This window comes from Purpureocillium takamizusanense, chromosome 4, assembly GCF_022605165.1.
Source record: "Purpureocillium takamizusanense chromosome 4, complete sequence".
Lineage (NCBI taxonomy): Eukaryota > Fungi > Ascomycota > Sordariomycetes > Hypocreales > Ophiocordycipitaceae > Purpureocillium > Purpureocillium takamizusanense.
Window position 1 is genome coordinate 1868951 of NC_063071.1, and position 23806 is coordinate 1892756.

At 59.6% G+C, this 23806-nt stretch overlaps 5 protein-coding genes across 5 annotated transcripts; 4 read left to right on the forward strand and 1 right to left on the reverse strand.

The window, feature by feature from the left end:
- The first annotated feature begins 927 nt into the window (after positions 1–927).
- On the forward strand, positions 928–4468 carry GDH3 (Glutamate dehydrogenase (NADP(+))). The gene is made up of 5 exons (XM_047986492.1): positions 928–2113; positions 2174–2399; positions 2469–2518; positions 2578–2838; positions 2899–4468. Exons 1-5 carry the CDS (start codon positions 2038–2040, stop codon positions 3669–3671), a joined length of 1386 nt encoding a protein of 461 aa, XP_047842474.1. The 5' UTR covers positions 928–2037; the 3' UTR covers positions 3672–4468.
- Positions 4469–6160: 1692 nt separating this feature from the next.
- Positions 6161–7596, forward strand: JDV02_005219 (uncharacterized protein; the record flags this gene model as incomplete). Its single annotated transcript, XM_047986493.1, has 4 exons — positions 6161–6451; positions 6530–6715; positions 6799–7311; positions 7402–7596. 4 exons carry the CDS (start codon positions 6161–6163, stop codon positions 7594–7596), a joined length of 1185 nt encoding a protein of 394 aa, XP_047842475.1.
- Positions 7597–7989: 393 nt separating this feature from the next.
- JDV02_005220 (Alpha-methylacyl-CoA racemase) lies at positions 7990–9636 on the forward strand. Its single transcript, XM_047986494.1, has 2 exons — positions 7990–8237; positions 8331–9636. The coding sequence occupies exons 1-2, from the start codon at positions 8171–8173 to the stop codon at positions 9494–9496; spliced, it is 1233 nt and encodes a 410-aa protein (XP_047842476.1). The 5' UTR covers positions 7990–8170; the 3' UTR covers positions 9497–9636.
- Positions 9598–12981, reverse strand: VPS1 (Dynamin GTPase). Its single transcript, XM_047986495.1, has 6 exons — positions 12272–12981; positions 12083–12217; positions 10639–12025; positions 10317–10587; positions 10180–10264; positions 9598–10124 (listed from the first exon to the last, which is right to left on the reverse strand). The coding sequence occupies exons 1-6, from the start codon at positions 12322–12324 to the stop codon at positions 9956–9958; spliced, it is 2100 nt and encodes a 699-aa protein (XP_047842477.1). The 5' UTR covers positions 12325–12981; the 3' UTR covers positions 9598–9955.
- Positions 12982–14921: 1940 nt separating this feature from the next.
- Positions 14922–18408, forward strand: JDV02_005222 (uncharacterized protein). Its single transcript, XM_047986496.1, has 4 exons — positions 14922–16470; positions 16538–16938; positions 17005–17630; positions 17701–18408. The coding sequence occupies exons 1-4, from the start codon at positions 15798–15800 to the stop codon at positions 17786–17788; spliced, it is 1788 nt and encodes a 595-aa protein (XP_047842478.1). The 5' UTR covers positions 14922–15797; the 3' UTR covers positions 17789–18408.
- Positions 18409–23806: the final 5398 nt, after the last annotated feature.

Sequence of the window (23806 nt, forward strand, 5' to 3'; positions counted from 1 at the left end):
GGAGGCCGGTAACGGCGCGCGGTGGGGGGCGCCCCTTTCGGGGGAGGGGGGCGCCCACGAAAGCAAAGCAAAGCGGCGAGACAGGCGCGCGTAGTCTCGCAGCAAGCAAAGCAGCCTGTGTCATGTCGAGGAGGATGACCCTAGCAATAGATGCCATGCCTAGGCAGACAGCCAAAGTAAGAAACGGGGCCGCCATCCATCCACGCCGTCGCCAACCCCACTTGCACCACACTCAACCCTCGGCGGCGCATCGCGAGCTAGGACGGATGCGTGAGGGAGGGCGGGGGCTGATTCGCCGGGGCGAGATCTGGCGACGCAATCGAATCTGTCAACGGCACTGGGCACGGCGGCCAATCTGGAGTGCAGGACGGGGGGTGGGTTGTTGTTTTTGGTGGTGGCAGCGGTGCTGATACGGGCGGCGGAGGACGTCATATCGTCATCGTTTCCCCCATGGTAGTTTTCTCATTTGCTAGTGCTGCTCTTCTCGTCTCAGGTTGTGAGGAGTGCGGTGTTGGCGACCGGCCGAAGGGAGATGGCCGGGCTGTTGCGGGGGAAGGGTGCGACGTTCCGTCTGGCGATGGGATGGGTGGTAGGACGGACGGATGGAGGGACGGACGGGTGGAGGGACGGACGGGTGGATGGGAGGCGGTGGTCGTTGCGTTTGGATGAGGATGCAGGAATATCCTTGGGCATTACCTCCACGGTGAAGTTTCTTGGAATGCCCTGTACTACAGTAATATAGCATTTATGGGCAATGAATAAGTTACCTCGGTGGCAGGAACACCGGGGTCTGTGATTGCCCTTGCAGCAGGCACGTGGACAAAGCAGGTACTGAAGTTGAATACGTACCCGAATTGCACGTGCGGACTCACCAAGTACGTACTCGAAAAAGCGAACCAGGTTTGCAGCAAACACCAACGACGACGACGACGACGACATCGTCAACAAGACAGCCGAGACCGACAGCCTTGTTGCCCATCATCACAACTCATGCGCATATCCCATCCTTGGCCCCTCCCTGGCCCTATCATCCCATCCCGCCTCCGACGTGCGCCGTCGTGTGTCCAGGCCCGTGGCGGGCGGCGGCGTCCGCAGCCACCACGGCGACGGCGTCCGGCGATGATGACATTTCTTGCACACAAGCTTGGCCTTTGCACCCTGCCCGCCCTGCCTGAGCACATCCCGCCGCACGCATGGGTCTCTCCTTTGGTTTGGCGCGCGACTGCCGGCCGACCGACAGGCAGACAGACGGACGGACGAAAACAACTGGGCGTGAATGGCTGTTACCCTTTTCTATTTGCTTTCCCTCGTTGCCACCCCCCCATGTCCGGCGAGACTGATAAGGCTTCCAGGTGCGGGCCACCAATTGACGCTCTTAGCTGCGGCTCCCTATCTGTGCTCCCCACCGCGCCCACGCGACTTTTTTTCGACTAATGGACCCCTGCCCGAGCGACTTTCGGAGCCGCCTTTCACACCTCTCTCTCTCTCTCTGTGTGTCTCGTCCCGTCTGTCCTGTCCGCACGCGGTCGCGGCGCCAGCAGAGACACCAGGCAGGCACCGGGAGATGAGGGAGGCACGTAACGTCACGCCTCGCCGCGTTGGCCGCCGAACAACGGTCGGGATGGGATGCTGCTGCGTAGTACTACGTATGCACTAACTTGATACTATGCGCTCATGCATCGCCCAGCCACGACTCGGATGCCCGAGTCGCGGAGACGGAGGAGACTTTGGACCCCCCCTTCTCCATCTCTAGAGCGCCGCCGTCGTCCCTTGTAGGCCGTTTATATAAACTCTCGTCCGCGTCTGCCATAGAGAAACCTTATCTTTGCCCATCGATCGTCCACTCGCCTGCCCTCTCCCTCCTTCTCTCTCTCTCCTCTCCTGCAGTGTCACCTGTTGTTCCCTTACTTTGCTAGGCTGTGCCACCCGTCGACTGTGTCGACGTCTTTGACTCTGTCCCTGAATAAAACAAGAGCCTCTCCCGCTCGCCCCGAAGCCACCCTTTCCCTCCGCTCTCACCCCCGACAAATACCCCCCATGCACATCAAGCTCCAAGTCGCCGACACCATGTCGCAACTCCCCGCCGAGCCTGAGTTCCAGCAGGCGTACAAAGGTTTGTCCTCGCCCTCGCCGCCGTGACTGACCTGAATCTGGCTGACGCACCCGCCCGCAGAGCTCGCCAGCACCCTCGAGGACAGCACCCTCTTCAAGGAGCACCCCGAGTACCGCACCGCTCTCGAGGTCTGCTCCATCCCTGAGCGCGTCATCCAGTTCCGCGTCGTCTGGGAGGACGACAAGGGTCACCTACGCGTCAACCGCGGCTACCGCGTCCAATTCAACTCGGCCCTGGGCCCTTACAAGGGCGGCCTGCGTCTTCACCCTACCGTCAACCTCTCCATGTATGTGTTTGCCCTGCCGAGCCACTAAACGGTTTAGACGGGGGAAATCAATCTGACAGTCGAGATTAGCCTCAAATTCCTCGGCTTCGAGCAAATCTTCAAGAATGCCCTCACTGGCCGTAAGTCGGAATTTCGCGGCCTCACATAACAAAGCATATGTAAGCTGACTCGATCGCAGTGAACATGGGCGGTGGCAAGGGTGGCGCCGACTTCGACCCCAAGGGCAAGAGTGACGCCGAGATCCGTCGCTTCTGCCAGGCTTTCATGCGTGAGCTCTCTAAGCACATTGGCGCCGACACCGATGTCCCGGCTGGCGACATTGGCGTCTCGGGCCGTGAGATTGGCTACATGTTTGGCGCATACCGCCAGGCTCGCAACCGCTGGGAGGGTGTCCTCACCGGCAAGGGCCTCACCTGGGGCGGCAGCCTGATTCGACCTGGTAAGTCCTGATGAGGTGAGAAGTACGGATCGATGATGGCCACTGACGAAAATTCGACAGAGGCCACTGGCTACGGTGTCGTCTACTATGTCGAGCACATGCTCAAGCACGCTGGCCGCGGCAGCTTCGCCGGCAAGCGCGTCGCCATCTCGGGATCCGGCAACGTCGCCCAGTACGCCGCCCTCAAGATCATTGAGCTCGGAGGCACCATCGTCTCTCTGTCCGACTCCAAGGGCTCGCTCGTCGCCGAAAAGGACGCCTTCACCGCCGAGCACATCGAGAAGATTGCCGCCCTCAAGGCCGACCGCCGCGCGCTGACCGACTTTGAGCACGTTGGGCAGTACAAGTACATCGAGGGTGCGCGCCCGTGGATCCACGTCGGCAAGGTGGACGTTGCCCTACCCTGCGCGACCCAGAACGAGGTCAGCCGCGAGGAGGCGGTGGCGCTGGTCGAGGCGGGTGTTCTCGTCGTGGCCGAGGGCTCCAACATGGGCTGCACGCAGGACGCCATTGACATCTTCGAGGAGCAGCGCCGCCAGAAGGGCAACCAGTCCATCTGGTACGCCCCCGGCAAGGCGGCCAACTGCGGCGGCGTGGCCGTCTCGGGTCTCGAGATGGGCCAGAACAGCCAGCGCATCAACTGGACGGCCGAGGAGGTGGACGAGAAGCTCAAGGGCATCATGAAGAACGCCTTCACCGCGGGTCTCGAGACGGCTCAAAAGTATGTCGAGGCCAAGGACGGCGAGCTGCCCAGCCTCGTCGCCGGCAGCAACATTGCCGGCTTCGTCAAGGTCGCGCAGGCCATGCACGACCAGGGCGACTGGTGGGCTTAGACGAAGCAGCTAGACGGCGTTTCGGCTTGATCATGACGACGAACTCGGGGTTACGGCGTTGTTTCTTTTGGAGTCGGCTCGGCCACGGGTCTTGACATGTGCATTGCGACGATTTCGGGTTTTGATGCTGGGAGAGAGACGTTATATAGAGGCGTTGTGGCATGCCAGGACGACGGTGATTCCCCCGCAGAGTGTGGATTGCAGATGCCTGCTGGTCCGCCCGCATTTTTTGTTACTTTTTTCTTTTCTAAAAGACGGTTCGATGCTGTGTCTTTGCCGGCACATGGGTTCGGGCGATAGATTGTCCCGCCATTGAGCATCATCACCAATTGACGAACATTATGATCATGTTTGTGCATGGCCTCACAGAGGAGAGCGCGTGAATAATGAGACGAGGCGAGGCTGAAGTCGGGGAACAGGCAGTGGCACCGATGAACGAGCATGAAGATGAAGATGGTTGGACAGCGTGATCGGAGCCAAACCCGGCTCTCCACTGTCCGGCCCCGCCCGGTTCGGGAAGGAATATTCATTGTCGACCCCCGGTCTGGTTGCCGAATCGAGACAGATGGTGCGCCGAGCTTTACTCTGCGTGCAGCAGAGCAAGAAAGGGTTGACAGTACAATACACTTGTACATTAATTTACAGTCTTGTCGGGGTGTGGAAAGCAATTAGGTGTAGGATCATGAGGTTGCCGGAGCAGTCTCGTTGCCCGCGTTTCGGGCACTTGGTACAGTTAACTACGAAGTACCTATAGTACTTATTTTCTTACCAAGGTGGTTCGAGCAAAGAAATTCATGGGCAGACCACAGAACACATAGTATGCATACCTAAGTACCTGACCTGCCACCTCCAAGTACCCTAGTTATCTTACATAGGTCCTTGATTGATGACTGCCCTGCACGCCCGCCACTGGTCCAACGTAATTATTGGCTTGGGCTTTTGTGCCTGCAACGCGCTGCACGCATGCACGCAACCAACGCGGTCAGTCAGGCCCCAGGCCAACCAACACCAGCAAGCATCCGGCACCCGGCGCGGGGGGGATGCAAGGAGGGTTGGGTGAAGTTTCTCGCTTCCCCCTCGACCAGGCTAGCAGGCTTCTCCCTCAACGTTTTTATATATTTCTTCATCTTGGCTGGTTTGCTCGCAACATTTTCTGCGGTGACATGCACGCCGTTGATTCCAAAGAAAAGGACGAACCCTCACTCTCTCCGCCCCCCCTTCCCAAGCGGGTGCGGAGACGGGCGCATGCTTCCAAGCCTGAGAGACCGTCGGGGAGGCATTCGGATCTCTTGGCAGCAAAGGGAGAACACCCCCCCCCCCCACAAGACGGTAGGTGATGAGTGGTGAAGTGAGGGGGGACCGCCAATCTTTCGGTAGCACCGCAGCCGTACTACAGTGTTAGTCAAGTATGTAGGTAGTTACCAAGTAGGTAGGTAGTACGAAGTGGCTAGTAACAGTACTTACTGTACAGTACATAGTAGAACAAAGCTCTCGGAAGAGCAACAAGCGGCGGCAAACCAACAGCAGCGACTCAAGGAGATTGGCTTTTTTCATGCTAAATTTTGGGGAAGAAAAGGGGGGGAGGCGGAGAGCCGCTTGTTGGTGAAAACTGGGGGGTGGGATCAGCTGGAGCCCTGCCTCTCCCGCGCGCGCCGGGGGAGTTGGTGAAGTGGTTGGATGGTAGTGGTGGTGATTACTGAGGACTGTGCATGGGCAAAGGTCCTCTCTACCAGGCCAATTCATACACTATTGCTTCCGCTGCTCTCGAGTCTTGTTGCTGAGGAGTACTTGGACTATGAAAATGGTATTTGGTGTTTCCTGTCGTTCAGAGCCATGGCTACACAGACATCTGCAGCTCTATGCATGCATACATTAGTATAGAGTACATGCTGTACAGCGTTTCAAGCACTGCGCTCCTCTGCATATACATACGTACCTAATCCCCGCGTGAGAACGGGAAAATAACATCCCCACATCTTCTTCACTCATCAACGCTGTAAAGGCGATACATCACCCCGCGACCAACAGGCCGACCGAGCTGCACGCGCGCACACACGCCCAACGGCCCGCCTACCCCCGTCACTCCCCTCATGCACCCACCCTCTTCTTCCCTCACCTTCGGCCTGCCTGCGGCGAGGCTTGGCAGCGATGCGGAGCCGTGCCCAGCCACCCTCCCTGAACGGGAAGGTCTGCAGCTTCTTGTTCTCTCTCGCGTCGCCCGTGTATTCTGGACCCAGACACAGCCGTTTGTACAGTATGTCATGCCCGGAGCGGAAGGAGAGCGAGAAAGAAGGGCTTGGGGGAGGGAGGAGGGGGGGGGCAACATCGTTTTGGATGGATGGATGGAGACCGCGTTAAATATCGTGCCCCCCCCCCCGGCCCGCATAAGAATGGCTGTGATACGCACCGAGTAGCAGTCCTTGGTGAAGTGCCCGTCAGTCCAATCATCACCAAGTCGACGGGTTGAACATATCGTCTCCTCCGCAAAGATGAAGCTGTCCATCCTCCTCTCGTTGCTGCCCCTGCAGGCGGCCGGGCTGGCGGCGACGCCCTTGACCAAGCGCACCGAGCCCGCGCCTCTGCTCGTCCCGCGTGGCGCCCAAGTGATCCCCAACAAGTACATTGTCAAGCTGAGGAGCGGCGGCGGCGACTTCTCCATCGCGGACGACGTGCTGGCCTCCGTGGGCGTCGAGCCCAACCACCGGTACGACAGGTTGATCAAGGGCTTCAGCGCCACGCTCAGCGCCGAGGAGCTGGCTTCATTGCGGGACCATCCAGAGGTACGTCTGTACCAACACGCAAGGGGAAAATGTGGTGTCAACTGCGCACGAGTCTGACCGGTGTGCGTGGTGTGTCAGGTCGAATTCATTGAGCAGGACTCCATGGCCAGAATCGCCGACTTTGTGTCCCAAGCCAATGCCACCTGGGGCATCGCACGCCTCTCGCACCGCAAGCCTCACATCTCCGAGTACAACTACGATTCGAGTGCGGGTGAAGGCACTTGCGCCTTTGTCGTCGACACGGGCGTCAAGGCGGACCTGGCGGTACGTTCCAAAGCCGTACATGGCATTGTCGTTCTCGTGTACGACGCGCTCCGTGTTTTGTTGGCCACTGACACGCCGGCAAGGAATTCGAGGGCCGCGCCAAGATGCTCAAGTCCTTCGTCGACGGCCAGCCTGACGACGGCCACGGCCACGGAACGCACGTCTCCGGGACTATTGGCAGCAAAACATATGGCGTCGCGAAAAAGACCAAGATCTACGGTGTCAAGGTCCTCGACAACGAAGGGTCAGGGCCCTGGTCCAACGTCATTGCCGGTCTGGAGCTGATCAAGAAGTACGTGGGCTGCGGCAAGTGCCCCAAGGGCCTGGTGGTCAACATGAGCCTGACGGGCTACTATTCTGAGACGATCAACCAGGTCACCAAGGCCCTGGTCGACGCTGGTGTCTTTGTCGGGGTCGCTGCCGGCAACTGGAACGACAACGTGGCCAACTGGTCTCCCGCGTCGGAGCCGAGCGTGTGCACCGTGGCCGCATCCGATGAGGACGACAAGATGCCGATTTGGAGCAACTGGGGGCCCCTTGTTGACGTGTTGGCACCCGGTGTGAACATCACTTCGACGTGGCGCGATGGTTCGGCTGTAAGTGACGGATCGCTAGTCCAGAGCCCGACACGTTTTGAGACGTGGAAAACCAGCTGGCTGATCAAAGACTTTGTTTCACATTCACAGTACCTAGATTCTGGCACCTCCATGGCCAGCCCGCATATCGTGGGCCTGGCTGCCTACATCGGCGCGCTCGAGGGCATCAAGGGCGGGGTCATCTGCGACCGCATCAAGGAGCTCGCCACCAAGGATGTCGTCACGGGTCTGCGGAACACGAACACGCCGAATCTGCTGGGGTTTAACGGCAACCCGTCCGGCTAGAGGAGGGGCATGTCGACGAGGTGATTCGGGCTGGTCTGGTGGGGGAATTTATACACAAGCCTGGACGCGAGGGCTGGTGGTGCGAGAGAGATGAGAGAAAGGTGAAGGATAAAACATTGTGGGCGATTGGTTGCACCATGTGCATGAGGTCAAACGACGCGCTCAGGTGAGATGGGCCGTGTCGGTCGGGACGGGATTGGATGTGGTGTTGAGGAAGGAGCACAGGCACGGAGTCGGGGGGCCGCTGTTTCCTCCGCACCCCGCGGCTCCCCACAGTGGGGCCGGCCCAGTGAGTGACGAGCGGGGCTGCGCTGCCGAGAAAGCTGCCACAGCCCGGAGCCGAGGCCCAAATAGAAGCTGTAAATACTGTACTTGGCCCACAACCAACTACGAAGTACTAACCCAACCAAGACTTGTATACATCAAAACCCACCACGCTTCGTCGTGACCAACTCACTCTCTCATACCGAGCTCTTGCGCCTTTGATATGTGAAGCCCGACTTGCATTCAGCGTACCTCTACCCATCCCCAGCTCCACCCCACAACAGGCCAAGCACGAGTCGCTGCAAGCATCATGGCTGCCGCCGGACCGCCGCCCCTTGCGGGCATCAAGGTCCTCGAGTTTGCCGGCCTCGCACCCGGTGCGTTCGTTTATCCTCCCCTATTGTATGAGACGGGGAGATATAGAAGGTGCCAGTAAAAGAAAACTGACAAAAGAACGATATATCAAAAAGGCCCCTTCTGCGGCATGCTCCTCGCCGACGCCGGCGCGTCGGTCCTGCGCATCGACCGCGCCCCTCGCGGCGGCAGCAGCAGCAGCGGCTCTACGCCACAGGATTGGCTCACGCGGCACAAGGCCTCGCTGGCCGTGGACCTCAAGTCGCCGCGCGGGATCCGGCTCGTGCGCGCGCTCGTCGCCCGCGGCGCCGACGTGCTCATCGACCCGTTCCGGCCGGGCGTGCTGGAGCGCCTCGGCCTGGGACCCGATGACCTGCTCCCACTCAACCCGCGCCTCGTCTACGGCCGCCTCACGGGGTACCGCCGCGACGGGCGCTACCGCGACATGGCCGGCCACGATATCAACTACCTCGCCGTGTCGGGCGCCCTGAGCCTGCTCGGCCGCGACGCCGAAATCCCCCACCCCCCCGTCAACCTGCTCGCCGACTTCGCCGGCGGCGGCGCCACCCTCTTCCAGGGCGTCCTCCTCGCCCTGCTGTCCCGCGCCTCCACCGGCCGCGGTCAGGTCGTCGAGGCCAACATGGTCGACGGCGCCTCCTACCTCGCCACCTTCCCGCGCTTCATGCTCAAGACCCCGCTCGGCGCCCTTGGCCGCGGCCGCAACCTCCTCGACGGCGGCTGCCCGTATTACGACACCTACGCCACCAAGGACGAGGGGCGCTACGTCTCCGTCGGCGCCCTCGAGCCGCAGTTCTTCGCCGCTCTGCTACGGGGCCTGCACCTGGAGGGCCAGGGCTGGGAGTCGCGCCGCTACGACCCGGATGAGTGGCCCGCCCTGCGCCGCGTCCTGGCCGACGTCTTCCGCACCAAGACGCGGACCGAGTGGGAGCGCGTTTTTGACGGCACCGACGCCTGCGTCGCCCCCATCCTCGAGTACGGCGAGCTCGAGACGGATCCCGCCCGCGAGGGCGACCAGCGGCCCGCCGTCACCCTCCGCGGCACCCCCTGCCTCGCCGTCAAGCAGCAGGGCGATGCCCCTGGAGACCCCGCCATCTACGGTCAGGGGCGAGGCGTGCCGGGCGACGGCTACGAGGGCGCCGCGCTGGCGCCTGGTGAGGGAGCCGAGGACGTGCTCAGGGGCTGGTTCGGCTGGGCCAAGGGCAAAGACTATAACGTCTCGGACGGCGCGTTCGAGCTGGTCAACTCCGACTCCAAGTTATAACTCGGCGGCAGCAACATTGCCGACGACGCAGATCCCCTATTCATTGCATACAAATCTCGCCGCGTGAGAGACATCACGCGGCGCGCAGAGAACTAGCAGCGCTTCGTATAATTGTTAAGGTCAAATAATATAAATGCCTCTTCGTCTAGGTGATCTGCAGCACGACAAACACACAGGAGCCCCCCGCATAGACGCACCTCCCACACCCAGCTCCCACTTCCCGCCTTGACCAACCCACTCGCTCAGCGCGTTGCCCTCTCCTGCTCTCCACCGACTCACCCCCTGGGACTCATTACTCGTACGTCTACTCTAAGCCTGTGACCGCCCGTGGTATCGAAAAAGAAATGGGGAGAGTCTTCGCCTTCGTCAAGAGTGCGTGCGTGGGCGGCCCTCGAGAGGACCCCATCATGCGTCGCGCCGAGCCGTCGCCGGCGACAAGCCGGGAACCGGATGATTCGATTACTGGACTTGGCTGACAATTTCACTGGCCTTGCCCAGCGACTCTACCATCTGCTGGCACTCCTTCCGCCGGCGGATGGTGAAGTCGCTCTCCTTGAGCAGATCGTCGAGCGTGTCGGTCCGATACATGTTCTCCAGCAGCTCGCGCTGCATTTCGTCCTTGGTGAACCTAGACGCTGTTAGCAAAACCAGTCACTCCCGCAATCGCGCAAGATTATACGTACTGAACAAGGGTGAGCATGATGGCCTTGGGCACCATGTCAATCATGGTACGCTTAACAATGTTGTAGTAAGAAGAGATGAGAAGCTCTGCGCTCATAATTAGCAGAGGCTACGCATCTCAGACTGTTGATGAACGTACTGATAACCTCGACCTCAATGTTCTCACGCTCCGAAAGGGTGCCCGAGGCCTTGAGGGTTGGGGGCGGCGCCTCCATCGCAGCGGCCTTCTTCTTGTTCTTGGCCGCAAAGAAGCTACCAAAGAAGCCCGCGTTTGCGCTGCCGTCCACCTCGGGCACCGTCGGGCTGGCTGCTCTGTTCGGCGTGGAGGACTGCGGCAGCGGCTTGCCGGTCTTGGGGTCTACCTGGACAGGCTTGGTGGGGTTATAACGCTCATTGACGATGGCCATGGCCTAGCAAATACGTTAGCGTCAACTCCTCGACGCGAGGCGTTGGATACCTACGCGGTGACCATTCAAGAAGTCGGGGTGGCCCGTGTTGATGTAGCAAGCCTCCATCGAGACCAGGTCTCGGACGAGCTTGTTTGTGGGCTCCATGGCCTTCTTGAAAAAGGCGATGACCACGCCGTGCATCTTCTCTTTCAGCTGCGGGTATCGCCGGTACAGCGACTTCCCCAAAAGCTGTGACAATATCCGGACCAATTCGTCATACACCAGGGACACGCACTTTAGGCTGGGATCCTCCATGCGCTTGATCTGCTGCTTCACGATGAGCTCAAAAGCAGTTGTGCCGACGAAGAGCGCCGGCGAAGATCCAGACGAGTTGTAGAGTATGGTACGGATGTCAACATCCTTGACAATGTCGAACGGATCGATGGCCTTGACGCCATTTGAGTAGAGTTCGTGGAAGACGAAGCTGATGCGTGCACCGCCAGACAGCTCCGTGCTCGACAGCTCCGTGTTGTTGCCATCCAACACGGTGCGCCACTCATTGGTGAACTCAGTAATGATGTTGAGGACGATGTTGGCACTGTTGCCGAGCATGGAGGGCCCCAAACTTTCCAACTCGCTCGTGTACTTTTGCAAAGAGCTTGAAATGCGCGCCTTGATGTCGGGAAGGGTCTGCTTGATGTGCATCATGAGAATCAGGTTAAGCTTGCGAGCCAGGTAGGGAGTGCCGCAGTATGAGCTCTTGTTGCGGTAGGCCTTGTGGTTCTCAAAAAAGTTCTTCTCGGCCTCCAACGCCTGGTTGATGGCCTTTTTGTTGTCGATATCCCGCTGACCGCGGTTGACCACAGGTACGTATCCTAACCGCAGGGGGATGACCCGGTTGGACAGGATATCGATGACATCGGTACCATCGTCCATAAGGTCAACTTTGGTGAGGACGCCGATGGTCCTCTGGCCCTCCGGGTCGACCTCGCGGGCGAGCTTCAAGCCATCCGAGTTGGCCAAGTCAATATTGGCAGCCGTCACGGCCAGGATGATGGCGTTGGATTTGCCAATGTATTTGAGGACCATCTCGCGGATCTGTCGCTCGATATCGCGGGGCTGGTCGCCGACCGGAACCTTTGTCAGGCCGGGCAGATCGACCAGCGTCAAGGTGAGGACGTTGGGAGAGTAGATGCGCAGATTGATCGGAGCCGGCGAAATGCCGGCATTCTTGCCAACCTTGGCCTCGGTCTCTCGAGCAATCTCTTCTCGGATCTTGGTGAAGTCGTAGTATTTTTGACCCGGGATATGCAAGAACTCTCCCCACTCGTCTGGGTTGGCGGCCTTGTCGGTGGCGGTGGAGATATCATCTTGCTTTACGCCGTTGGACTGCGCAGGGCGGTTGATAAGCTGCAGCACGAGGGGTCGCCGTGTCACGATACCGGAGCCACGGGGAAGGCTAAGGGTATGGGTGTTAGGACTCGTCGCACGCGAGACGGGCTGCGCAGATACTCACAAGTCACGGCCGACAATGTTCTCCAGTACCGAGCTCTTGCCGCTGGATTGACTGCCGACGACGGCGATTTGGGGGAGGTCGATGGGGTTGTTGACACCAACTGTTGCGAACACATCCTGAAGCTTATTGACGAGCCTTTGGGGGCCCGTGGTCAGATTAAGTCGATGGCGCGGTGCGGGAGGGACTCACTGGATGAGGGCGGGATCCGAGATGCCACCCGGCGTGACGAGGCTGCCGCTCATGATGGCTGTATGACGACTATAGCCTCGGTGGTTCTCGATGGGCGTCGTTTATCCCGTTAGGGTGGACGTGGCCAGTGCCGCGGCGCAAGTGCTATCGACGGCGCAGTTCCTCGGTCGCTGTGCGGGCAAGTGTCGAAGGGGCGGAGGATGGTTCCCCTTTAAAGATCGCGGGAGGGGCCAAGTGTCGACGATGGCGTGCCGTAGTCTGAGAGCCCCGTCTGTGTGATGAAGGAGCAGCTGCAGAGCAGTGTGAAGCAAGTCGCTGAGGCGAGGCGAGGCGAGGCGAGGGAGAAGGACGTCGCAGTGGTGACGATGTTTACGGTACGGGGTTGCTGGGATGGAGAGGACTCGCAACGCAACGCAACGCGAGAGGACGACACATGTGGTTTGTAGAGCCCAATAGTGGAGCGCTGGGGAGGGCACTAAAGTTGCGTCGCGGCCCTGGCGGGCTGGCGTCTGCGATTTGTTGGCGACGCCACAGGTGGCGGAGTCGGTGGATCGATGGATGTCAGTTAGGAGGTACTAAGGTGAGCGCCTGGCGCGCTGGCGCTGCTGGGGATTTTGGGGGACCCAGGCTTGCCAGGCCTCCAGGCAGCGCAGCTAGCATGAAGTGCCAAGTGAGACACGTGACTTTTCCAGAACGCTTGACACTGGCAGTTCTGGGCGATTCATGCGATACCTTGGTACGCGGTGGAGGGAGGAGGGCCTGAGTTACTTTGGAGCCTAACAGGGGCAGACGTCACCCTTTGATCGTCGTCGTTGTCGTCGTCGTCGTCGTCTCGCTTTGGCACGCTGGCGCCTGCTGCACGTCAGTTCATGCCGCCAGACACGCGGATGCTGAGGAGACGGAAGCTTCGCCGTGGCTGGGGGACCAGATGACGCGGATTCCTCTTACTAGCACGAAACGGAATCCCGCATCGCCAGTCACATGGCGCGCACACCCAAGTCTCCCTCGCTACCAAGTGTACATGTACTTCGTACAGTATATGGAGTGCTAGTATCGACCGCCAGGCCAACAGCGCTACGCATTCAGGTATACAGGGCCGAGCCCGAGCGTCCATGAGACGCAGCAAGCAAATGCCAAACTGGCTTGTGTGACGCCCTGGAACGGAGTTACAAACACACATTGGCGGCAGTATCTAGATGCCAGTTGAGCAGCAGCATCAGCCTGGAAATATGAAACCGCCAAAGGGCTGTCCAACGAAGACGCGAGTTGTCGTTTCCCGCTGCGTGCATGCGGGCGTTGCTGGGACATGCCTATTCCATCCGCTCCGGGTCACTTGACGAGTACCTTATGTTTTGGGGGCTGGCGCCAACCAAGGGCAAGCAAGGCAAGCCTTTGCTCCGACCTGTCTTGTGCCTGCCCTTGTGCTGCTTGCCGAGCCTGAATGGCCTTGGTCCTCTGTCAAGATTCAGGCCCGTCAAGGTGGAGTCGAGCGGCCCTCTATCTCGTCCTTGCATGGTTCGCGTCTAATGGAGGGCGATCTGTCGGAGAGATGCGGGTGGCCGAGGGGAAGGCCAAGTTGCCATGCCCAGGGTACTGCTGGAGTGAGGCATGCATGTCGCCCGGATTTACCTATCTGGCGCTCAGGCACTGTCAGCAAGGCGCCATATGTCCCGAGGTTGGCGTGTTGGTCTGGCAGCCGGCCCGGCAGGTTCTCTCGCGAGACAGCAAGGAGGGTCAGCGGTCAGGCGATAAGGGCGAGACGAGGCGCGGGTGGGCGGTAGTAAGTACGGAGACGTCATCGACAGCTGGACGCTTGCTGTAGGTCGTCAAGGTACAGCGCAGGCGGGCACCAACCGCAACTACCGTAGGTAAGGTAGGTAGGTTAGTAGTAAGTTACTGTCGCTCAGTGGTAGACGCCACAGGTCGGGGTTCTTGCTCGTGTCAGGCAAACCTCGCTCATGGTTCTGCTAAACGGCAAACCGACGATGCCTTATGCAAGGCCAAAACACGGATTCGAGTTACACTGGCGGGAGACTTCCAGATCGATACTAGCCCCCCCCGACTGCCAGATGCAGCACAAGAGGTGTCAGTCTGGAGCTTCGTCACTAAGACGTTGTACCTCAGCTCAGGTATGGATTGCTGCGTGGGGACGGCGCTGCAACAGTCCGTCCCCTCCTCCATTTTCAGCGAGCTGCGACGCTGTCCAACAGCCCTAGGGGTGCCTGGCCAGCCGGCCTGTGAGATGGATGGTGATGGGAGCTGCAGGTCGGGTGGCCACCCCGTGCCACAGGCTGCCGGGGCCCACCTGCGGTGCACCGGTCCGGCCTGGATGCTAAGGTACCAGGCTACCTATCATGGAACAAGTGCTGCCAGGTGTCGCCCTCCACTGTGGCCGCTCCAGTGCGTGCCCATGTAGGCGTAGGTGCGCCAGCCCAGTGGCGAGCCAGCAGCCCAAGGCCTCTCCAGCTCCACCCGGGCACCCGCGGCGCTCCCTCCGCCTGAGCATTGGCACCTCGAGCCACCTGAGGCGCCCTCACCCCAGCTCCCGCGCCAGCTGCCAGCCGGTGCTAACCTTACCTGGTAGCCGCAGCTAATATACGTAGACAGGCAGCGAGTGACCTCAACTCGACTCCACTGGGCCTTGGGTCGGCTTCGTCCCCCCCCATCCGTCGCCCTACCTTACCTACGGGGACACTCTCGCTCGACGACACACCTCAATCCCCTTCCATCAACTCAGAACAAACCACGCCGCCCGCTTCCATCCATGTCTCGTGGACGCAACGCGTAGCCACGTTTCTTGCCCCTTCGATTACTCGGTCGCTCACAGTTGTTGCCGACGCCGAGCTGCTGCAACGACGCTCACACCCGCTGCCGCCCTCGGGGACGCACCGTCGCTGACAAACGGTTGACCGACTTCGTGAGCTTCATATGTGCCGTCCGCCTCCGGCTTCTTCCTGGCACAGTCGACGAGGCCCGTGCGGACTGTCCGCTTCTCGCCCACGCCTCGGTACAGACCTGACGGGCCAGGCCTCTGCCCTCCTGACCTGCCGCCGACCCAGGCCCGAGTCCTCTCTGGCCTCTGTCGAATCTTGGCTGCTGGTCAGCTCCTTCCACCGGTCCCTCTGATCCCACCGCGGTTCCCATCCGCGGAGAGGTCGTCGTGGACTACACTCGCGACCCTCGTTCCCCCATCAACGCCTCCGACAACCCAGCCACTCCGCAACCCGCCCCGTCTTCTTCCAACACCGCCCTCTCAGCACCCACCCCCCCGAACCCGCCGCTTGACCACGATCGAGGCGCCTCTTCCCGGGCCACGGCTGCCGCGAATATAGAATCTTCCACGCCCAGAGCCTCCGAAGCCCTCAACCCCCCTCGCCAGGTCTTGGGCCGACGACGGCGGTCCTCGAGTCCGCAGACGCAGGAGCACTCGGCCGTCTCATCAACTGGGCTTGCTGCCGCTCCCGCCCCGGCTGCCGGAGCCGCTGTCGAGCACCCCCCGAAGCGAAGGCGACGTGATAGTATACATATGTTGGCCGACGGTACCCCGCCAGGCCAGTCCAACGGCGATGCCGCGGCTCGGTCCAACGGTTCCGTTGCCGCCTCGGGCCAGCCGGGCGTCATGAACGGCACTCGGAAGGCAGCCCGTGCCACGAACGGCTCGTCGTCCAGCAGAGCCGACAAATCTGCGGTAGAACGCTCCTCGACCTACTTTGGCCACAATCGCGAAGAGGTCACAAGGATATTGATACAGGCATTGTCAGACATGGGCTATCAAGCCGCAGCGGAGAGCGTCAGCCAAGACAGCGGCTACGACTTGGAGAGCAGCACGGTAGCGGCCTTTCGCTCAGCCGTGCTCGGCGGATCCTGGCCTGAAGCAGAGAAGCTCCTGACTGGCGCGACCGTTGCAGACTCCTGCGCCGGTCAAGGCAACGGGCTAGTCCTTTCCCCGGGATCGGATCGGAACCTCATGAAATGCTGGCTACGGCAGCAAAAATTTCTGGAGCTTCTCGAGCAGCGTGACACGGGCCGCGCCCTCACGGTTCTGCGTGGGGAGCTGACGCCTCTATATCAGGACACTGGCAAGCTTCATTTTCTTTCGAGCTTGTTGATGTGCCGCTCAACCGAGGATCTCAAGGCCAAGGCCAACTGGGACGGAGCTCAAGGGCAATCCCGGAGGCAGTTGCTCTCGGAGCTTTCCCGTAGGCGCCCCTCGTTTCCTATTTTCATCGCATGCTATTGTGATATACTGACCGTGTCTGCCACTAGGGTGTATTTCCCCGTCAGTCATGCTGCCCGAGAACCGCTTGGCCGTTCTCTTGGAGCAGGTGAAGCAGAAGCAGATTGACACTTGTCTGTACCACACAGCAGCGTCATCGCCATCTCTCTATTCCGATCACTTCTGCGATAGACGCAATTTCCCCAGCGAAGTAGCCCTGGAGTTAGCCGACCTCGGCGAGATTTGGCAAGTACAATTTTCGCACGACGGTTCGAAATTGGCTACCGGGGGGATGCGGGAAGGAGTCACCATCTGGGACACCAAGACTTTCACCCAGTTGCATTCTCTGTTGGGCCACGAAAAGGGTGTAGGTAACATATCGTGGAGCCCTGATGATGCTTTCATCGTGACTTGCTCGCAAGACAAATATGCAAGACTATGGGATGCCAAGGTCAGTGCCGCCGCCACGTCGCAAGGCAGTCTCAAACGAGACCGTAACTGATTTTGTGTCGCTCAGGATGGTTCTCTTCTCAAGAAGATTAGGAAGTTCGACGAGCCAGTCAGCGGCTGCGTGTGGGCAGCGGACAGCGCCTCGTTCGTTCTGGCCACCCTCGACAAGAGCCACAGCATCTGCAGCTTCAACGTTCACGACGAACAGATGTCTGACTGGGACAAGAAACATCGCGTCCAGGACATCTGCGGATCCCCTGACGGTCGCTGGCTAGTGGCCGTGGATGATAAAGACAGTATCCACGTTTACAACGCCGTGACGCGCGAGCTCGAGTACGACCTGGACCTTGGGGCGAGGCCGACGTCGGTGAGTGTCAGCCAGGACTCTCGGCATTTACTCGTCAACAGGCAAGACTGCGAAGCACAGCTCATCGACCTGGTGTCGAGGAACTCTGTTCAGAAGTTCCTGGGCCACACAGGAGGCCACTTTCTCATTAGGAGTGCATTCGGAGGCGCCAACGAGAGCTTCGTCGTCAGCGGCAGCGAAGACGGAAACATTCTGATTTGGCACAAGACCACGGGTGCAGCCGTCGAGAGGCTGCCCGGGCACCTGCCGCGCTGCAACGCGGTGGCATGGAACCCGGCAGACCCGTGCATGCTCGCATCGTGCGGAGATGACGGCACCGTCAAGATGTGAGTGCTCACGGGTTCCCTGAGGCCGCACTGCGTGAACGTCGTACTGACTGGAGGGGGGCGCCTACAGCTGGACCAGCAAGACTAGAGCTTTCGAGCTCCGATCACGGCATCCGAAGTCGTCTAACGGGTGGCGAGGCTCGGTGGACGATATCTAGGTGATCAGGACTGTGAATTTCTATCCTGCCAGTCACCGTAGAGCACGGCTTCACAGCATCTAGGCCGGGGGTTCCATTGCACCGGCACCGTGGGACGAGGGAGATGAGCCGGTCACAGACAGACAGACAGACAGACAGACGGCGCAGCGCACTGCCCTTGCCCACGGGGGGTAAACGGCTACGTATTCGGTTCCGCCAAGCTTTGCCGCCCCGGCTGGGGACCTGTACGTGTCCCGCGTGCAGTTTACAAAGCATTCTCGATTTAGGGGTTATCCAGCTCTGGTCCCTTTCTGGCGTTACAGCGTTGGTATGGTCTAGGTCACGTCATTGGGTGTCGACGGGGGGGAAGACGGGCACATGGGGTCAAGAGGGTCGTCATCATTGTATTGCGCTTCCTGTAAGTAGAGCTTGGCCAGCGCTCTTGCCTGGCCCGGGCAACAAGACCCATTCGCGAAAAGACGCCAGAGAGCGCTTGTTTGACTGGGCAACCAACTGGTCCCCGCGTGGGTGGTACGGGCCATGTACGCGCTACGTGCAATTGAGGTCGCGTGAGGTCCAGCCCAATGGGTTTGTAGTGCGTATGCGAAGCCCAGGCAGGGGGCAAGGGCAAGGTTGCGGAGAGCCCCTGTTCTCTCCAGAAGGCGGGGGGACGCGCCACCATCTATGGCTTCAGAGAAATCGTGGGGGAGGTGGGAGGGCAGGAGGGCAGGCTACGTAATAAGCGGTGGGACGGAGATCGCAAAGGTATCCGATCCGGTGAAAGCGCACACGCCATCTTTGATTCTTTTTGTTCCAGCGCGCGCGTTGTTGGTGGTGGTGGTCGTCCCCCGCCTCTACTACTAAAATCAAACCGGGTCGGTGGCACGCCCGCCGGCCCTGGCGGCGTTCAGCCTCGCCGCCAGGGCCCGTTCACCGAGGGCTCGAAGGGGCAAGTTTCTACTTTCGTGAGGGGTGGGGAGGGGGTGTCTTCTTCCTTTCCTTGCTTGCTTGCTTGCTTGTCAAGGTAGTTAGTCTCTCTCGCGACAAGGGCATGGAAGAAAGGAGGGGGGAGAGGCTGAAGGGAAAGAAGGGATGGTGGTACCGGGGGGATGGAAGCATAGTGCGAAGTGCGTATGTATGTATGTGCATGCGTGCGTACGACGGGCATGGGTTGGGTGATCCGGCATGCACAGACGACACTGCAGCTCCAAAGGGGGTTGGGCCAAAAGAAGATGGCGAGGTTTCGTCGCTGGCGTGCGCAGGGCAAGATATCTCGGTGCAGGCGATGCCAGAGATGAGCACCTTGTGTGTATGCTGCACTACGAGTTACTAAAACCTACTCGTCGGCGCACAGGCACGCGCGCTTCCCCAGATCGACGATGGGGCTGGGCATCCACCAGCGGGAGTTGCAAAGTCAAAATGGCGGGCGAGATTGCTGTTTGACGTTTGGGTCGCGTTTATACTACTAACTGCTAGTCGGTATGTCATCTGGGCGGCGCCGCAGGCTCGGATCTGACACGGGCACGAGCTTAGCTAGTTCCTACAGTAGTGGTAGTAGAAGTAGTAGATTGGTAGTGGTGGCCAAACGTTGGCCGTGTCTCATGGACTACGCACATACGTAGTAACGTTAGTACATAGTAGCAGACACACGAGATGTCTCGGGGACACAAGATGCTCAGCGGTCCGGGGCCCGGGGGACGGGGTCCGCATGCTCGTCGTCACAGTCGGCCCTGCTCATGACGCCGCACTGCTGAGGAGGGAACTTGTTGTTGAATGCCCTTTCGTCGCCGGCCGGCAAGACTATTGTGACATCGGGGCCAACAGGCGGCGGCGGGCTCACGGAGCCTGAATGATGGAAAGGCAGCTGGGGACGAGGCGCCGCCGCCGCCGCCTGTACCTTGCATGCACCACGGGCGGCGTCAGCGCCCCATGTTGAGACGATGCGACGTTCCCGCATTGGGCAAACTCGAGAGCGCCGCCTGGCGTCCAATGAAATTTTGCTCTGCCAAGTTGCGACGAATGGATGGCCGTATGTATGTACCAAGTTCGTAGAGCTCGGCGCTTTTCTCAACGCCGGCAGGCGGGCTGGCTGGCGGCCGGTCCAAGACGGACGGACCAAAAAGAACCATGCATGCCGCCGCGTCTGAGTCGTTGCAGGTGCCAAGCCATGATGCGCCGCATGGAAGAGGGAGAAGGAGAAGCCCCGTGTGCCAGTGAGCATGGCATGGTCATCGTCTGACGGGTGCAGGGACAGGGTCGAGACGGTGGCTCCGTCGGGCACTTCGTATCTCGGTCCGGCGCATCTATCATCTGCATGCACGTCGGCATTGGCGCGCGGCGACGGTGCCATGTGCGCGGAGGGGTTGCCTTGGATCCTTTGTCGCCTCGATGGTGCGTGAGCAGAGCCGACAACATCTTCCACATGCAGACGAGGCAACGTCTATCTCATCCATCGAGCTCATCTGGCGAGACGACGTGTCGTGGCTTGGCCGCTCGCAAGAGCTCATGGTTGCAGCGCAACGTATCGTTTCATCCATCCATCCACGTCTTGCGGCCAGGCTTCCCTTCCGTGGCTCTCGTCCTGTCTCGATGCCCCCCCGACAGCATCACCAATGCCACCGTCCCTCGACTGACGAGGACGCAACATGGAGAGCAATAACAAGTGCCCGCCTTTCCTCCAGCCACCGACGGCGCCCCCATGGCTGCCCTCCCCAATGCCAACGCAACACGACCATGGCGCCCAACGACAGGCCAATCTTTGGCAAACCCAGCCGCTTGCCATCCATATTCGGATCCGACACCATCCCCTTTTTTCCAGCATGACCACACCCCCGGGACCGGCAGCTGGTTGATTCAAGGGCGAGGCTTTCTGCCACCGCAACCCGACGCAGGCCGTTCCTGGTGCCGTCACATCTCACCGTCACCATGAGATGCAAGCCTCCTCCTCGGCCAAACCACGAGGAGGGCATGCAAGCCTCATTCTCGCGCGCCACACGCAGGCCGGCCACGAACGGCGGCGGCGGTCCATCAACGACAAGGGCCACCTCGGTTCGGGTTCGGGCACCGCCTGCTTGGGGATAGCGGCGGGCTTTGTTTCAGACGGCACTTTGAACTCGTCCCCTTTTTGCGTTCCTTCACCGATCATCATGGTCGTCGTCGTCGACTTGTCCCAATGATGCAGCTTTTCTCCGTTAGTTTGCTCGACCATTGGGCGAGCTAGTACGTAGAGCCATTTTATCAATGTAGATAATGCCACACCCGCAAGGCGTGGTGGCATCAACGACTCATGGCCCAAGGCGTCAGAGACCGCCGACAGGTCTTCAGGCTGAAAGGCAACAACATGGCGGCCGGCGCAGGGTCTTGCGGTGGTGGCGAAACAGCCTGCTGCAGCTGCAAGAATGTCTGGCGATTGGTGCCAGTCGGCCAAGGGAAAACAAACGTCTTGCAGTTCTCCGGGCACGTTACCGTGTGATGACTGGCAGCGCAGGGCCAACCAGCCGAGCCTTCGCTGTGGCCCGAGCGGGGTGCTGATCCAAGTTGGTGGTGTTCGGCATGCAAACTTGCTTCTTTCTTTCATGCCCATCATAGGGCACGGCCCGGCCGTCAACCGTCTCCCGTCCAGTCGTCTGACTCGGAGGTGTTTGCCGGGCTCCGACGAAAGCGTGCAGATGTCATGGTTTTTGAATTTGATCGACGATGACCGTGGTAGAGACGTGGTGCGGATCCAGCTGATGATCGTGTGCCGAGAGAGTGTATTCGTCGAGGCGAAACCACAGAATGGTGGTACGCAACCAGGCGTCCTTGATCTGTATCGAGAGAGGGTGTTTGCGGGAGAGAGAACACGGAAGAGCGAGAGAGCGAAAGATGTAGAAACCCACGAGTAAGGAGCCAGCCCAGCTGAGCACGAGTCACCTTAATATTGTACGCCGAGAGGATATTCGTGGAGGGGGGGGGAGCGCAGGAGAGCGGAGAGCGAGAAACGTGCGAGTTCAAGAACAGGCAGTCACGATCTAGAGAATTGTTCGTCCCAATTTCCAAATTTGTAGCTACCAAGGCAAACCATATCTTGCTCGCCTCTATACTGTACCTCAAAGCTTAAAACCAAGTAAGGTATCTTTATGACTCCCCGAAATTTCAGCAATCCTATTCGCACGGGCGAGGCACGTCGAAGGGCCATTGTTCAGAACATATACTTGCTCAGTTCCTTAGGAGTAGACGGTAGGGACATGCATAGGAAGAACGAGGGCGATGCATCCGGCAAGCAGTGAGGCAGGGACAAAAGAACCCTGCAGAGAAAATGAATCTCGCTGTCCAGGTTCCTTTACCTTTGTGGTATGAGGTACTAAACTGTAAGTAGCGACCTCTAGTACCTGACCTGGTATCTACTACCTGTACTACTACTAAGGTACCTAGGTACTCTATAGGTCACCTAGTACTCCCCTGCCAACGAAATGGAGAGGGAAAGGAAGCAACAGCACTTGGTTTGCCTTAAATTGATGTGACGTACGACAGCCATGGCAGGTGCAGCCACAGATCCCGCCCTCGGAAGGGACAGGACGGACCATGGCGGGAAGGAGTGATTAGAGGGGCTTAGCCAACGCAGCCGCCTATGCGAAATGACCCACGAAAATGGCTTGAGGTCCGATGCAGCTTTCAACATGGCTGTAGATACTTAGTAGGAACTTTGTACCCTACAAAGGGACAAGGTACCTGCCAGCAGCGGCGATTCTCTTTGGCATGACAACTGCGCAATGGGAGAGTGGTACTGACTACCTAGGTAGTACCTCACGATGTAGGTGAGGTAAGAAGCAGGTATAAGTGTACCGTAACGAGTAGATGCCCACGCTGTGCCTGACTGCACAAGCAACCACGATAAAACACACCACAGGAATATCGGGTCTGATAGGTAGTTAGTTACCTATCAAGCCAATTGCTCTACCAAGTCCCTCCTCTGTGGCTAGCACTTTTCTTCGAATTGGCACCACGGCACCTGATGACCCAAGGCATCGGGCTCTCACGCATCAGGTGCCTACCTTAGTAGTACTAGGTACCTACTTAGCCGGGTGGCAATGCCTTGGCACGCTCCAGTTCGTGGTCGCAGCAGGTCGCCGGATGCAGTGTAGGGCGCCGCGCCGCCGGATGGAGCGAGATGCAAGGCAGAAGGCAACCTTTTAGTAGTACTTTGCGCCTCCTCTCTCATCGAAACCTCTAGTACTAAAGTTAGTAGTAGATTGTAGCTACCTAAGTGTAGCACAATGCCGTCCTCCATCCAGACGGGTGGTCAACATTGCATCTTCATTCTCGCGCTCGTACCATGCCGTTGCCTTGCCTTCGCTGCGAGCATGTCTGCGGCCCCCAGTCATGTCGTCGTCCGTCGGCTGTTTTGTAATCTTGCAGCGATCCGTCAATTTTGGAAGCCCCCCTCGGTTGTGTGGTGGTCCATGTTTGATGTTCATTTCGCCTGCGGCCAAGCCAGCCTGGGTCGCCTGGTCGGCCGGGGGGGGCCTGGGCTGGCCTCCAATGGATCCATCCGTGCTGCTGTGCTGCTGGAGCGCACGCACAATCACAGCAGCACGGGGCGGGGCCGCAAACATCCAGGGATTTAGTGGTCTAGTAAGGTGCACTAATGGAAGACCTGAGGTACTATACCTTACCTTTAACTCCTAGTGAATGCGGCAAATGCCCCAGGGCAGATGCACAGCACAGGGCAAAGTGCTAGAAGGGGCACCACCACGCCACCACGCCGGCGCCCCTCCTCCTCCTCCTCCACCACCACCACCACCACCACCACCACCACTACCACTGAAGGCCAGGCCTCTCTCTCTCTCGTCAGGGCACTTGGGCCCCTCCACATCCGCCTCCACCCAGCCAGACCACCAATATGATCCAATTGATCCATCTGTGCATCCTCGCCATGGCACGCACGCCCACGCCTCCATCCGCCCCCGTCTTCCTCATCCATGCCATGCCCATGCCCACCACCTACCCACCCATGCCATGCCACCCATCCACCCACCGTCTCCTCTCCGTCTCAAGCCC